The 14,547-nt window shown below is 48.2% G+C and overlaps 1 protein-coding gene across 1 annotated transcript in view; it reads left to right on the top strand.

The window, feature by feature from the left end:
- The first annotated feature begins 424 nt into the window (after window positions 1–424).
- The window catches only part of LOC110550189 (collagen alpha-4(VI) chain-like), a 92,884-nt gene continuing 78,761 nt past the window's right edge, over window positions 425–14,547 (top strand). Inside the window, exons 1-6 of the mRNA XM_021639890.2 lie at window positions 425–509; window positions 2,147–2,749; window positions 5,033–5,620; window positions 7,019–7,624; window positions 9,537–10,169; window positions 14,016–14,547. The exon at window positions 14,016–14,547 is cut by the window's right edge and continues 14 nt beyond it. Coding sequence (XP_021495565.1) covers window positions 434–509; window positions 2,147–2,749; window positions 5,033–5,620; window positions 7,019–7,624; window positions 9,537–10,169; window positions 14,016–14,547 — 3,038 coding nt within the window. The 5' untranslated portion in view covers window positions 425–433. The remainder of the gene's footprint in view (window positions 510–2,146; window positions 2,750–5,032; window positions 5,621–7,018; window positions 7,625–9,536; window positions 10,170–14,015) is intronic.

Here is a 14,547-nt window from a genome sequence, read left to right on the forward strand (position 1 = left end):
TGGTCAGAGCACAACGCACAAGTGTTGGTTTTCTCCTTCTATAGTGCGGGTTTCAAGGATTGAACTCAGGTTGTCAGGCTTGGGAGCAAGTATCTTTACCCACTGAACTACATTGCTGGCCCCTTCAATTTTTATTTTTATTTTTATTTTTTTTTGACCAAGTCTCTCAATGACATGACACTTGCCTTTCTGGCTAGACTGGCTGGGCAATGAGCTCCCAGCATCGTTCTGTCTTCCTCCCCTCCTCTTTGGGAGGTTGGGGTTATAGGCTACAGGCTCATATCCAACTACAGGAGACCCTGTCTTCCAATTTCTTTTTCAGTATTACTGAGATATAACTTACGTACAGTGTGATACATTCATTTTAAACGAAGACATAATTTTTAATTACAAGGTTTCTTCCTTTTCTTTTCCCTTTAGGATCACATCCAGCATGGGGACTTGGAAGGTCTTTTGGTTGATCATCTCCCTTGCAGCGAGTTTGGGCTCTGTCAAGTCACAAAAGTTTGGTAATATGTGGACTTCTTAAAAGTCAAAAAGCTTCCTTCTTCCACAACCTCGTATGTGGGCTGCCATCAGAAGGCGTGGCCCAGATTTAGGGCGGGTCTTCCCGCTTCAAATGATCCAGTCAAGAAAATCCCTCACAGGCATGCCCAGCTTCTTGGGTTTACTTGATTCTAGACGTAGTCAGGTTGACAACCAAGATTAGCCATCACCTGGGTCTTTCCTTTCTATGGCATGGGGTTATAATTTAAAATTTATGGATTGGCTGTTGGAAGAGCTAGGCTCTGTCCAGCTCTTTGAAAGAATGTCTGTGGGTGCTGAGCTGGTCAGTTCTATGTCAACTTGACACAGGTTACAGTCATTTTGGAAGAGGGAATCCCGGTTGAGAAAATGTCTTTATCAGATTGGCCTGTGAGCAAGCCCGTGGAATATTTTCTTGATCGACGGCTGATGTGGGTGGGCCCTGTTCCGCAGTGCGTAGTGCCACCCCTCAGTGAATGGGATGTCGGATACAGTGGCTGCTAGCTGCCTGTGACTATTGGAATAGTCTATTTGTAGTCTATTGTGACTATTTGACCAGTGAGCAGGAAAAGGCAGTAAAACACAGAATCCTGTTTCTCCTTCACGCCGGCTGCGTTCCAAGAGCTCAGTGATCGCACGCGACTTAGTGGCTATGCCAGCGCACTGGTTATGATAATTTCTAGTCCTTCATTTGTTTTCATGATTGTTCAGAGAGTTCCCTCCTTGGGCCAGCAAGATGACTCAGTGGGTAAAGGCACTTGCCACCCAGGGATGTAAGCCGGATGACCTGAGTTTGTTTCTCTGAACCCATGTGAAGGTGGAAGGACAGAACTGATGTATGAAGCTGTCCTCTGACCTCCACACGCATGCTGCGGCACATGCTTATGGTGACAATAGTGACAACAACAATAACAGAGTTTCTTCATTGTAGAGGCTATCTTCTCTCTCCCCCTTCCTTTCTTCTTATCATAGGCATAGATGTGAACAGTTAACTGAAGCCATTGTGGCAGCTGGAGGGATATGCATGTCAGCCAGTAAAGGAGCCACAGTGCCCACTACTGGCAGAAAGCTGGGTTTTTTTCCTTTCTTTCTTCCCTTCTTTCTTCCTTCCTTTCTCTTCCTTCCTTTCCCTTCCTTCCTTCCTTCCTTCCTTCCTTCCTTCTTTCCTTCCTTCCTTCCTTGCTTCCTTCTTTCCTTCCTTCCTACCCTCCTTCCTTCCTTCTTTCTCTCTCCCTTCCTTCTTCCTTCCTTCCTCACTTTGTAGACCAGGCTGGCCTTGAACTCACAGAGATCCACCTGCCTCTGCCTCCCCAAGTGCTGGGATTACAGGCGTGCACCACCACCTGGCTGAAAGCTGGGTTTTCTTATTAAATGTGTGGGAGGTATGGAGTGCCTGCTGCGGGGCGGAATTGAAGGAGCGATGTCTGCAGAGAGAAGGGAAGGTGGCGAGTGAGCGGATAGACGGCAAGCATGGGGAGCAAAGGAAAGAGTAGTGTGTCTGGGCTGCCGACCGTCAGAGCAGCGTGCCTGTGGGGAGGAGAGCAGTGCGCTGAGAGATCCTGGCTCTCAGCTAGCAGTAGCCAACCTGTACTTTTTAACTCACGGTACTTTTCTTTTAAAGTCTGCAGGGAGGCCTCTGTGGGAGATGTGGTGTTTCTGGTGCACGGTAGCGTCAACCCCCAGCGTGCCCGCAGCGTGCGGAGCTTCTTGTATGCCTTGGCCAACAGTTTCCAGGTCGGCCGCGAAGCCATCCGCGTGAGTCTGGCCCAGTACAGCGACACGCCTGCTTCTGAGTTCCTGCTTTCCACGTACCACCGCAAAGACGACGTGCTGAGACACATCCAGCGATTTCAGTTTAAGCCCGGAGGCAACAAGTTGGGCCAGTCCTTGTGGTTCATTCTGGAGCATCACTTCCAGGAAGGAGCCGGGAGCCGGGCAAGCCCACGGGTGCCTCAGATGGCCGTGGTGATAAGCAGCGGTCCAGCAGAGGACCACATCCGTGAACCTGCCGAAGCTTTAAGGAGGGCAGGGATTTTGCTGTACACTGTTGGTGTCAGAGATGCCGTTCAGGCTGAGCTCAGGGAGATTGCCAGCAGTCCCAAGGATAAGTTCACCTTTTTTGTTCCCAACTTCCCCGGCTTGCCTGGCCTCGCCCAGAAGCTCCGGCAAGAACTCTGTAGTACTCTAGCAAAGGCGGCTCAACCCACTGAGCACAGGCCTCCAGGTACCCTCTCCTTCTTTCTCATCTGGGCGTTAAAGAACCCCAGACTTTGTCTTTCTCATACCCCTTTATCGCTCTCTTCTTTCTGTGTGTGTATGTTTAACGCAGAGATTACAATTTCCCCAAACAAGATGTATCTCCGTTTCTTTGACCACTGACCACATCTCACCCACCCTGTGGGCTCTGCGGTGCCACACACTGGAAGGGCAGAAGTCTGTTTTTTTTGAAAGACAGATTATTTGTTTCCGGGATGGTATCATTATTATTCCTGGGTTTACCTGCCCATCTTGCTTGGCCAAGAGGCCACAGGAGGCAAGTGGACCAGGTGGTCCCCAGGACGGCTCCTTCTTTCAATGTCAACATGTTGGTTAAGAGGACACAGTTTAGAGAAAAGAAAGATCCGGGGTTAGGTACTCACCTTTCACTTCCAGGGTCATCCTGGGCGAGCCATTTTGACTTCCCTGGATCTGAATTTTCTTCCTAGGATGATAGTGCCTGTCTCAGAGGGTCGGAAGCATTAAACAAAATCATGTAGTTAAAAAGCTTGGCACAACGGCTGCACCACCAGGGGTACCCAGGGGCACTTCCTCCTGTTTTGCCTGGTGGCACCTGTGAGAGGGTCTTCAACTTCATTCTGCTGGCGACAGGACCCAAACTGAAGAAGATTCTTCACAAATTACCTAGCCTCATTAGAACACATACAATTTTTTTTTTTTTAATTCTCTTAATGCATTCATTTTAGAGTTTCGGACAAATGCAGAGGATTTCCTAAACCATAAAACGCCGGGTTGAGCAGGAGATGGCTGAGTGTGGTCACAGAGCAGGCCTCCATTATCTCATTATTTGGATATCTCCCCTCTAAGGGCCTATGGATTGGAAGAGGTGCTAAAACTTGCTCCCTCAGTGCAGCAGCGTGTGGCACTCCCACGGCCAAACAGAGATCATGTATTTTTCAGGTTCACGAAGATGTTTTACGTATATGGTCATCACTACCGCCCGCTTGTTGCTCTTCAGCAGTGTGTCTCAACCTCCCCGATGCTACATCCCTTCAGTGCACACCCTCAGGTTGTGTGATCCCCAACCATAAGATTATTTCCATTGCTACCCATAAGCGTAATTTTGCTACTGTTATGAAGCATAATGCAAATATCTCTGTTTTCCGATGGTCTTCGAAGACCCCCCGTGCCAGGGTCATTTGACCTCCAAAGGGGATGTGGCTCACAGGTGGAGAACTGCTGCTCTACAGTTTTCAAATCTTGCTTACATCACTCATCAGGCTGATCTACCGTCTCAAATCTGTAAATAAGCGGAATGATTAGGATCGCCATTTTTGCTTTTTTTTTTTTTTTTCAGATAAGGAAACCAAGATTAAAGGCACCACAGGTATGTGGTAGAGCTAAAGAGTTCTTTCCCAGGACGGTTAGACCCAGGTCTAGAGCAGGTGTGCTAGGCCATTTCCAGAAGCAGAGCCAATGAGAAGAATTGCAATAGACAGACTTTAATGAAGTTTCCCTGCAGGGGGCCAGCCAATAAGGCTACGCTGGACAGAGAGGCAGAAGAAAGGAAGGAAGGGTGTAAACTCTGCCAAAAGTTCCAAAAAGGCTAGTGTTGTCCTGACCCTTCGTGGGAACTCATGAACAGATGTTATGCCTCGGGTTGTCATGACCCTGAATCTAGGTCCAGCAAGAAACTGGCTTTTGTCAAAGTGAGAAAAGGGCAGTGGCTGGAAGGAAGTCTTCCAAAGAGCCATACTTGGAAATGGTCAAAAGGACTCAGCGGAGTCCTGGGCAGAACAGGATGTCTGGTAGAGCAGATGATCTTCAAAAGGCCCGTGAGCATGTACAGAGTGGTGCAGAGGTTACAGTGGGGCAGAGGAGAGTCCCAGGAGGCTGCTAAGTGGTAGAACAGCAGTGAGATCTACTGAAGACCATATGACATGTTCTAGCCCTGACCTGACGGTGACAGCACATGCCTAAAGATGAGGTTGTCATCAGAAGAGGGGACATATATGGAGAGAAGAGCATCTGTCTTCTCTCATAACAGCCTGCTGCTGACAATTTCAAAAGGTTTCTCTTCTTGGTGAGAGTCTGGGGATTGTCCACTGACTCTTAAGGCTAGAGGCAGCAGGAGCAGTAGAGCTGGCCTGAAACCTTGGGTGGAGGGAAGACACACAACCCAAGCAGACGGCCATCACCCTTTCTTTCTGTTCACCATTCTGCTTTACCGACTCGAGGTATTTAGAACAAAGCCCCTGAGACTCCATTCCTTTGCCCTTCTTTCCTGCAGCTTGTCCAGAAGCATCCCTGGCTGACATTGTGTTTTTAGTGGACAGCTCAACCAGCATTGGACCCCAGAACTTCCAGAAAGTAAAGCATTTCCTTCACTCTGTTGTCTCGGGGCTTGACATCAGCAGTGACCATGTCCAAGTGGGGCTGGTCCAGTACAGTGACAACATCTACCCAGCCTTTCAGCTGAAACAGTCCTCTCTGAAAAGTGCAGTCCTGGACCGGATCCAGAACCTGTCCTATAGCACAGGGGGCACAAATACAGGAAGTGCCCTGGAGTTCATCAGGACCGACTACTTGACTGAGCTGAGTGGCAGCCGGGCCAAGGATGGGGTCCCTCAGATAGTTATCCTGGTGACGGATGGGGAATCGAACGATGAGGTCCAGGATGCAGCTGAGCAGCTGAAAAGAGATGGAGTCTTTGTGTATGTGGTAGGGATCAACGTGCAAGATGCCCAAGAGTTGCGGAAAATAGCCAGTGTGCCATTTGAGAAGTTTCTCTTCACTGCAGAAAGCTTTGCCATCCTGCAGGAGCTCTCAGGAAGCCTCCTTCAGGCTCTGTGCTCGGCTGCGGAGAGACAGATGAAAAGTAAGCCGCGTTCAAAAGACCATCCCAAACCCGCCACTGAAGCGCAGTGCAGCAATGTGCTTCCGAAGGGGAAGGAAGGTCTGCGCTCATGGGAGCATCTGGGAATGTTTCTAGAGGAAGGGAGGTCTGAGCTGGGCTTGAAGGATGAACAGAGTGCTCACAGGTAGAAAAGAAGGGGGAGAAAACGCTCTTGTGTTGTTTACAGGAAACAGCGTGGGCTTTGGAGTCCGGAAGACACGCTCTTTAAATCTTGCATCTGCCACATTCTAGTTACTCTCAGGTCCAAAGGAAACTCTGGTTCCCCACTCTCCAAAAGACAGTCTATATACCCAGAATGAGCTTAGCCTGGGATAGAGGAGGATGTCTGGCAGTTAGGTAAAAGCCAGAATTCTCCAGGAGCTTGTGAAAATGGTTCCCATCTGCCAAAATAAGCCATTTCCCTTACCGCTGGCAGAAGGGACAGAGGGCTACCTGTGGCAGCTGTGAGTATATCAAAGTGCATGCTGGCCTCCAGGCTCCCTGTTACACATTTCAAAGTCCATGCCATCCTATCCTTTCTCGCCCTCGCACCTCCCGTACCCTAAACTCTAGCCCCTGGGGTTCCCTCCCACAACTACTCATGCTTCTTATAACCAGCTGTTCTCACCAGTCTCTGCTCTGGCTATCCTCACCATGCTCTCTGTTCTCTATCTCTTGCTATCTCACCAGCCCCACTGTTCTCTCCCACTTCCACAGGCTGGCCACGTCCAGGCTTCTGTCTACTTCTTCCTCTTTCTGCTCTGGACTCTTCCAGATGCCTCTAGATGTTTTCTCTCTCTTATGCACACACACACACATACACAACCAAAAAACGAAACAAAACAAAAACCTTCCTCCTAGCCATACTACGAAGCGACCATGTTGACGGTTATACGAGCAAGGAAGCAGCTTCATGTCTCTTCAGTGTTTTCATGTGCATGATGGAGACACGGATCTCATAGAAGAGTGAGGGTCAGTTGAGACAGTGTGGTGACTCACGGAAGCCATGCAGTAGCGGTAGCTTGTTGCTTTCCCCATTGGTGGAAGAAGAACAAGAAGCAGACAGTAAAGAAGCAGGCAAGAAGAGGAGGAGGAAGAGAAGGAAGGGGCAGAGAAGATGTGGTGGAGGAAGAAGGAGGAAGAGAGGGAGGAAGGGAGGGAGGGAGAGGGAGAGGGAGAGGAAAAGAGTGACAGCGCCCATGATAGAGTTCTGTGCAGAGGAGGGCAAGTTCTGGATATATAATATTGCACAAATATATCACTCTTTCCTCTCATTGCCCACCCCAAGCCATGCTTGCACTCCGCTTTTCTTTTTGTAAGAGCTTGATTGATTTACCTCTTCCTCTGTCTTTTCCTTCCACCTCCCTGTTATCCGTCTAGAGTCTGCCAAGGCCTACGCAGACGTGGTCTTTCTAGTTGACGCCTGCCAGGGGACATCACAGGCCAGCTTCCAGTGGGTGCAGAACTTCGTCTCTGGAATCATCGGTACCCTGGAGGTTGGCAAGGACAAGTACCGGATCGGGCTGGCCCAGTACGGCGATCGAGGTTACACGGAGTTTTTGCTTAACACCCACAAGACCCGGGATGAGATGATCACACACGTCCGTGAGCACTTGGTGCTCCGAGGTGGCTCCAGGAGGACAGGCCAAGGCCTTCGGTTTCTTCAGCAGACTTTCTTCCAGGAGGCAGCAGGAAGCCGCTTCTTACAGGGTGTCCCCCAGTACGCAGTGGTCATTACCTCAGGCAAGGCTGAGGATGAGGTCCGAGATGCCGCACAGACCCTGCGGAAGAGAGGCGTGGACGTCATATCTGTGGGGGTGCAGGACTTTGACAGGACGGAACTGGAGGAGATAGGATCCCTGGTGTTTGTGTCTGACCCTCGGGGAGGAGATCGAGACAGACAGCTAATAGGGGTCATGAGTGAGGTGATCCAGGGGACACGGCAGCCCCAGGTCAGGATGGAGGCTGCCGAGGAGGCCGCAGGAGGTAAGTAAGCCTGATCCTTGTCTGTGTGAGTCGCCAGGAGCCACAGTGTGCGAAGAGAATCTGGGGACCTGCGGGTTTAGTTCAGTTGGTAGAACGCTTGTCGAGCATGCCTGAAGGCTTGGGGTAGAGCCCCAGCAGGACATAAGCTGGTACCTCAGTACTTAGGTGTAGAGGCAGGAGGATCTGAACTCACAAAGTCGTGCTTCGGTGCTTACATACTGTCTTTGCTGCCAGACTAGGCTACAGGAGACCCTGTTTAGGTACAGGAAGAGGAGGCAGAGAAGGAAGAATTGGTTAGGAAGGAGGGGATGGGCACCGAGCAAGCACTCTGCATCCCCCAGTATGAGGGACTTGTCCTCGTAGATAGGGAAGAGGAATGCCTCAGTTAGACACCTCACAGTGTCTGCGGTTGCCACTGATATGCTGTTTGAGCCATCTGCGTCAGCAGCTGAGATGATAATTTACCCTCACAGGTCTGGGTCAGCTGTAAGTCCAGCGGCATAGATCTGTTGGTCTTACCTGGGCTTGCCTACAGACCTGAGGTTTAGATGGGGTCGGCCCTCTTAAGTTTGGCTCTGCTTCTGACATCATCCAGCTACTCTGAGCAAATTCTCCCGGGGCAATTGCACAGATGCAGGGAAAAAAAAAATCCAATCGAATGACTGCTTTTCGCATCTCTGCAGCTCCTGCTGACAAACTATTGGTCAAAGCAAGTCATGTGATTGTCAGCATCCGTGCAAAAAGAGGGTATGCTGTTTGCATGGCGTGAGGAGCAGAGAGCAAATATTTCTGAATATTAGCACAAGCTACCACATATGTTTTCGAGACTGACCATCAGCCCTTCATTTTCTTTTGTTATTTTATTTTATGTGCATGGGTGTTTTGCCTGTACCTGTGTCTGGGTTACCACATGTGTGCTTGGAACCTGTGGAGGCCAATTGTATCCCCTAGGACTGGAGTTACAGATGATCACCTGCGGAAGCCAGGAGTCAAACTCAGATTCTCTGGAGGCATAGCCAGTGCTCTTCACTGCTGAGCCATTCCTCCACCCCCTTGTTTTTGTTTTGATTTGTATGTATATGGGCCTGTGTGGGTTTGTGTGTACCACATGCGTGAAGGACTCCCCAGAGGCCGGAAGAGAGCATCCGATCCCTGGGTCTGGAGTTTCAGGTGGTTGTGAGCGTCCTGTGGGTGCCTGGGACTGAGTCCAGGTCCTCTGCAAATTCGGAAAGTGCTCTTAACCACTGAGCCATGGCCTCAGGCCCTCAACTAACTTTCTTTCTTTCTTTTTTTGGGGGGCAGGGGCAAAGTCTCACTAGATAGACCAAGCTGGCCTTGAACTTGTGATCCTCTACCTCAGCCTTCCAAGGGCTGGGATTATAGGCATGCCTTACCCTGTCTAGGTAGCCAAATATTTAGAGAAAGACCTTCACAAAAATTGCAGAATTTTATTTTGTATCGGTTGAAAATAACATGTAGAGGGGGAAAGTGATTAAATAAAGGAAGTTTCAGACTCATAAAGAGATCTATTCCAGCATCTTCTTGAAGGTAAAAAAAAGCGAAGGAAAAGCCAGTCAACACCCAGAGCTTCTAAGATTGTTAGACAAACTGGAAGGTGATTCTGAGTGATTTTATGATGGGTGTTTGTATCTTTATATATTTTGAAAGAGATGTGAATATTCTTTTCTCTTTGTTTTGAGACGGGCACAAACCTCTTGATGTACTTTGACTATGTGTAAAAAAAAAAAAAAAAGACTTTCTCTGAATTCTAAAGCACGCAAGTAGAAATTAGCATGTTATAACTTAAACACATTGTGACAGATAGACCAGGCCACAGCAGTACCTGTATATATGAGTGTTTTCTTCATTCGCCGTTCTCGTGCTGAAAACCTTTCTGTCTTTTGGTTTTCAGCCTGTCAGACTGTCCTTCCAGCTGACTTGGTGTTCCTCGTCGAGGAATTCAGCCATGTCGGGCAATCCAATTTCCAACAAGTTGTCCATTTCTTGAAGACCACTGTTGACTCTCTCACCCTCCATCTTGACGCCATAAAAATCAGCTTGGTCTTTTACAGCAAGGAACCACGGCTAGAGTTTTCTCTGGATACATTTCAAAGTCCTGCCCAAGTCTCACGCCATTTGGACACGTTAACCTTCCGAGGAAGAAGAGGAAGGGCGAAGGCAGGTGCCGCCTTGGATTTCTTGAGGAATGAAGTCTTCACTCCAGAGAAGGGCAGCCGGTCCAATCAAGGCGTGAGGCAGATAGCTGTGGTCATCATGGAAAATCCCTCTCTAGACAACGTGTCCACACCTGCTTCTCACCTCCGCAGGGCTGGCGTCACCATCTACACGGCGGGCATCCAGCCCGCCTCTGAGAGTAAGGACCTGGAGAAGATTGCCTCATACCCTCCCTGGAAGCACGCCATCCGCCTGGAGTCCTTTCTGCAACTCCCTGTCGTGGGAAACAAACTTAAAAACAGGCTCTGTCACGAGACTGTGAGCAAAATCTATCCTCAGATGAGCTATTCCCTGCAAAGAGTGCAAGAAGGTAGGAGGGCTTGTCTGCATTTGGCGTGTATGTGTGTGTGTGTGTGTGTGTGTGTGTGTGTGTATGTGTGTGTATGTGTGCACGCGTGCGTGCCTCCTTCCTGTTTCTTTCCCACCATGGAAAAATTTGGGGTCAATTCAATAAAAACCAGAAACCTCAACCTAGAAAATCTTTATTTTGTCTTGATGCTAAAACAGTGCAGAAGAAGTTTAGTTACTAGGAAGTATCTTACTTTTTGAGAAAGGGTTGCTGTGACACAGGCTGGCCTCAAATATCTATGAGCTGAAACTGACCTAGAGCCCTGTGTCCTTCTGCCTTCAAGCCTCGAGTACGGGGCCTATAGTCCTTTTACATATGTAAAAGCTAGATGTCTTTGGCTGTTATGAAGGCCTTTGTGACTTCTTCTTCTTCTTCTTCTTCTTCTTCTTCTTCTTCTTCTTCTTCTTCTTCTTCTTCTTCTTCTTCTTCTTCTTCTTCTTTGAGATAGTGTGGCCTTGGCTTTTCTGGACTTACTTTGTAGACCAGGTTGGTCTTGAACTCACAGAGATCTGCCTGCTTGTGCCTCCCTGAGTGCTGGGATTACAGGTATGTTCCACTGTGCACAGCTGCTTCTCTATTTTTTTCTTCCCTGTTAGTATTTCTTAGACTCAACTTAGAATAACAGGTTTAAATTCAAATCATTGAAATGCAGATTATCGATTTACAATTCAAGCTCGTGATTATATTTTCAGGGGAAAAGTCACTGAAGTTTTATTTTTTTTAAAAATTACTAAATAATTTCATATTGATTTTTTTTTGTCCTGATGTCTGGAAATACGAATTAGACAAATAAGTTTCCATCTTTCCCCTTGACCTGTGTTTTCAGTGGCCTTTTCTGTTCTGGGAATGAGAAATTGGTTAGAGATGGCTTTCATTTCCTGGTCTAGTCCCTGCTTATACACTATTAGGCAAAAGAGGAGAAAAAGAGCTCAGCTAATTCACAAATGGTCTGAACAGTTTGAGAGCTGACTTCTGTCTCAGGCCTCACAGCAGCTAAGAAGGGGCCTGGAATCAGGAAAATCATCCTAAAGTCTAGAGTTTTGTTCAGGTCTTCTAGGGCCCAATTGCCAAAGCCTCTGGCAAGGCTCCAGGGTCCAGGGGTAGGATCTGGGACAGGATGCGGAGTTCCCCTGTTTGCTTTATCTCTTGGGTCGCCTACCTGATGGCTCAGGCAATGGATCAACAATGATCACAAAAGAGGATTGAAAGGAAAAGAAATAGGAGAGGGAGCCCAGGGTTCCTTCTCCAGGTCTAGGGACTGACTTCACTACTACTAAGGAGGAAAAAACTTTAACTGGTCACCTTTTTTTTGCTGCAGCCAGGACTGTAAAAAGTGGCTTCTAGCCAAAACTGCAAGGGGTTGTAAAAAGGGACTCTCTGATCTGAAATTAGCTCCCGTGAAGGGGCAGGCCACTTCGGAGGCCTCCACAGGCTAAAGTAAACTGTTTCCTGCTTGTCCTAGGCTGATAGTTAGATCCTGAATTGCTGTTAACTTGTGTTTGTATTTTTTGCAGCCATAAACTTTCTAAAGTTGTTTAAGAAGTTCTAAAACAATTTAACTTTTGAAATTGAAATTCAAGTCAAGGAATTCCACGATCAGGAATTAACTCATTCATAGGATCCCATAGGAAGTTTGTTCAGAGTGTGTAAATGCACATTAAGTGGTGATTCACACCCTAGCAGATTACAGAGAGATGCAGCAGTACACAAAGAGTGAGTGTCAGAGACTGGACGCAGTTCCGGGGTGTGTCATGGTACAGACCTTGCAAAATACCGGCTCCCCTTCCAGAAGGCCCACCTGCCTAATGAGCTCCTTTAACAGAATGGCTCCTGGCAGAGTTTGGAGGAAGCTTAGACATTAATAGAAGCTTTGATGCTTTTACCAGAATTCTTCCTGGATAATTATAATATCAGAATATCTACCAGTTATTGATCAATATGTACATACCATACACACCCCCCCATTGAGCAGAATATCTACTAGTTATTGATCAGTGTGTATATATATCACACACACAGAGGCACACATGCATGTATTTACACATGCACGCATGCACACATGAAGGAACCTTATAAACATTTGCTGTGTAATTCATGAAGGAACCTTATATAAATTTGCTGTGTAATTCATGTGGGTGCTCAGTGGCAGGGAGTCTCAACTGGACAAGATTGTCAAGGATGTATGGTTCCAGGCAGTGTGAAGGGCCCTGGGCTCCTCAGGATCACGTGAAGAGCCCGGGTGGTGGCTTAGTACTTTGGTCCGCGGCTGTGTGAGCTGGTGGCAGACATTCCTTCTCTCAATCTCCAGACAGCCATCTGCCTGCTACCTCTCACAGGGGCAGAGTATTTCTTCCTGTAAACCACTTATCAACACAAAAACACAACTCTCACTTTATAGGTCAGATATTCTGTTCTGGAGCCAAATATGAGTAACAGCAGCATCTTAGATGACACAGTGTCTTAGTTATGGTTCTATTGCTGTGAAGCGACACCGTGACTAAGGCAGCTCTTACAAAGGAAAGCATTTGATTGGGGCCTTGCTTACAGTTCAGCAAGGCTTAGTCCATGATCATTGTGGCAGGGAGCATGGTGGGGCTCAGGCAGACCTGGTGCTGGAGCAGTAGCTGAGAGCCTTTACATCCTGATCAACAGGCAGAGAGAGAGGGGGAGATAGATAGATAGATGATAGATAGATAGATAGATAGATAGAGGAAGACACACACACACACACACACACACACGCATACAGACATTGGACCTGGTGTGTGCTCTTGAAACCTTACAGCCCACTCCCAGTGATACACATTTCCTAATCTTTCCCAATAGTCCACCAACTGACAACCCAGCATTCAATATATGAGCCTACGGGGTGGGGGCAGTCTTACTCCAACCACCACACACAGGGACAAAGATTCAGGCTACCCCAAACTCCAGGTTCCGATATTGTAATAATACGATGAAATTTAATTGTATCAGAACAAAGAAAGCCATTAATTGCACACTTTTCCGATACAAAGGTGGAGACATTAGGTAGGTGGGTTAAAGCAAAGAGGGGAAATCTCTGCTGTAGGCCTCAGATGCTCTCTGATGGCACTCTTAGGCCTTTGGTTACTGGAGGCTGGTGATCCATCAAGTTAATAGTTTCAGAAGGTTTTAACCCAGGGCCTTGAGAAAAAGCTTAGAGGTGAAGAACACTGGGGGGCCAGTGGCTTGTCTACATGGCTGAGCTAAGAGGACTCCAGGAAGGGAGGAGAGACTTGAGTGAACAAGGGACTATAGCAAGTAGGGGATGAGAGTTAACCTAAGGTTTAGCTGCAGGAAAATTCAGACCCAGTTCTCCTGGGACCTCAGGGAAGCTATGAGCATCTCACCTAAGAACTGTCATGCCCAAGAGTGAGGGAGCTGGGGTGTGTCAGTTTGTCTGTCTGTATCTATATACATATGTGTTTGTTTGTTGGAGACAGGATCTCAGTATACAGCCCTGGAGCTCACTATGTACACCAGGCTGGCCTTGGACTCACAGAGATCCACCTGCCTCTGCCTCCTAAGTGCTGGGATTTAAAGGCCTGCGCCACCAAACCCTGCTAAGAGCTGGGGCATTTAACCAGCCACGCTGCCGGATGGCCAGTGGCTGCTGCTAGTTTCCTTCCTGGCATTATGGTTTGCTTAGTATGAGGCTTATGATGTTCCATGCTCAGGGGATTATGGGTGCTGTGGGGGTAGGGAGGTGATAGGGATCAGTGGGCTTTGGCTACATCCATCCTCCTGACATTCTGTTCTAATGGGCTGTGGCTTCTCCTTGGCCAGGTTGTCCCCATGTGGAGAAGGCGGACATTTACTTCCTCATTGATGGATCTGGCAGCATCAGGCCAACAGACTTTGTTGAAATGAAGGATTTCATGAAGGAGGTGATCACGATGTTCCACGTTGGGCCTGACAGAGTACGGTTTGGAGTCGTTCAGTACTCAGACAGAATTATCAGCCGGCTTTTACTCAGCCAGCATGACAGCGTGGCAGAGCTGAGGACAGCCATCGACGACATACAGCAGGAAGGAGGCGGTACCACAACCGGTGAGGCCTTAAGAGAAATGGCCGTGGTCTTCGAAAACACTGCCAGAATCGGTGTTGCCCGGTACCTCATCGTCATCACTGACGGTCAGTCTTCAGACCCGGTGGCTGAGGCTGCCCAGATCTTGAGGAACGTCGGAGTCAACATCTATGCCATTGGCGTAAGGGATGCTAATACAGCCGAGCTGAAGGAAATAGCAAGCAACAAGATGTTCTTCATATATGAGTTTGACTCCTTGACAGACATTCAGCAGGAAGTCATTCGGGACAT

Source organism: Meriones unguiculatus, chromosome 6 (genome assembly GCF_030254825.1).
Source record: "Meriones unguiculatus strain TT.TT164.6M chromosome 6, Bangor_MerUng_6.1, whole genome shotgun sequence".
In the NCBI taxonomy this organism is placed as follows: Eukaryota; Metazoa; Chordata; class Mammalia; order Rodentia; family Muridae; genus Meriones; species Meriones unguiculatus.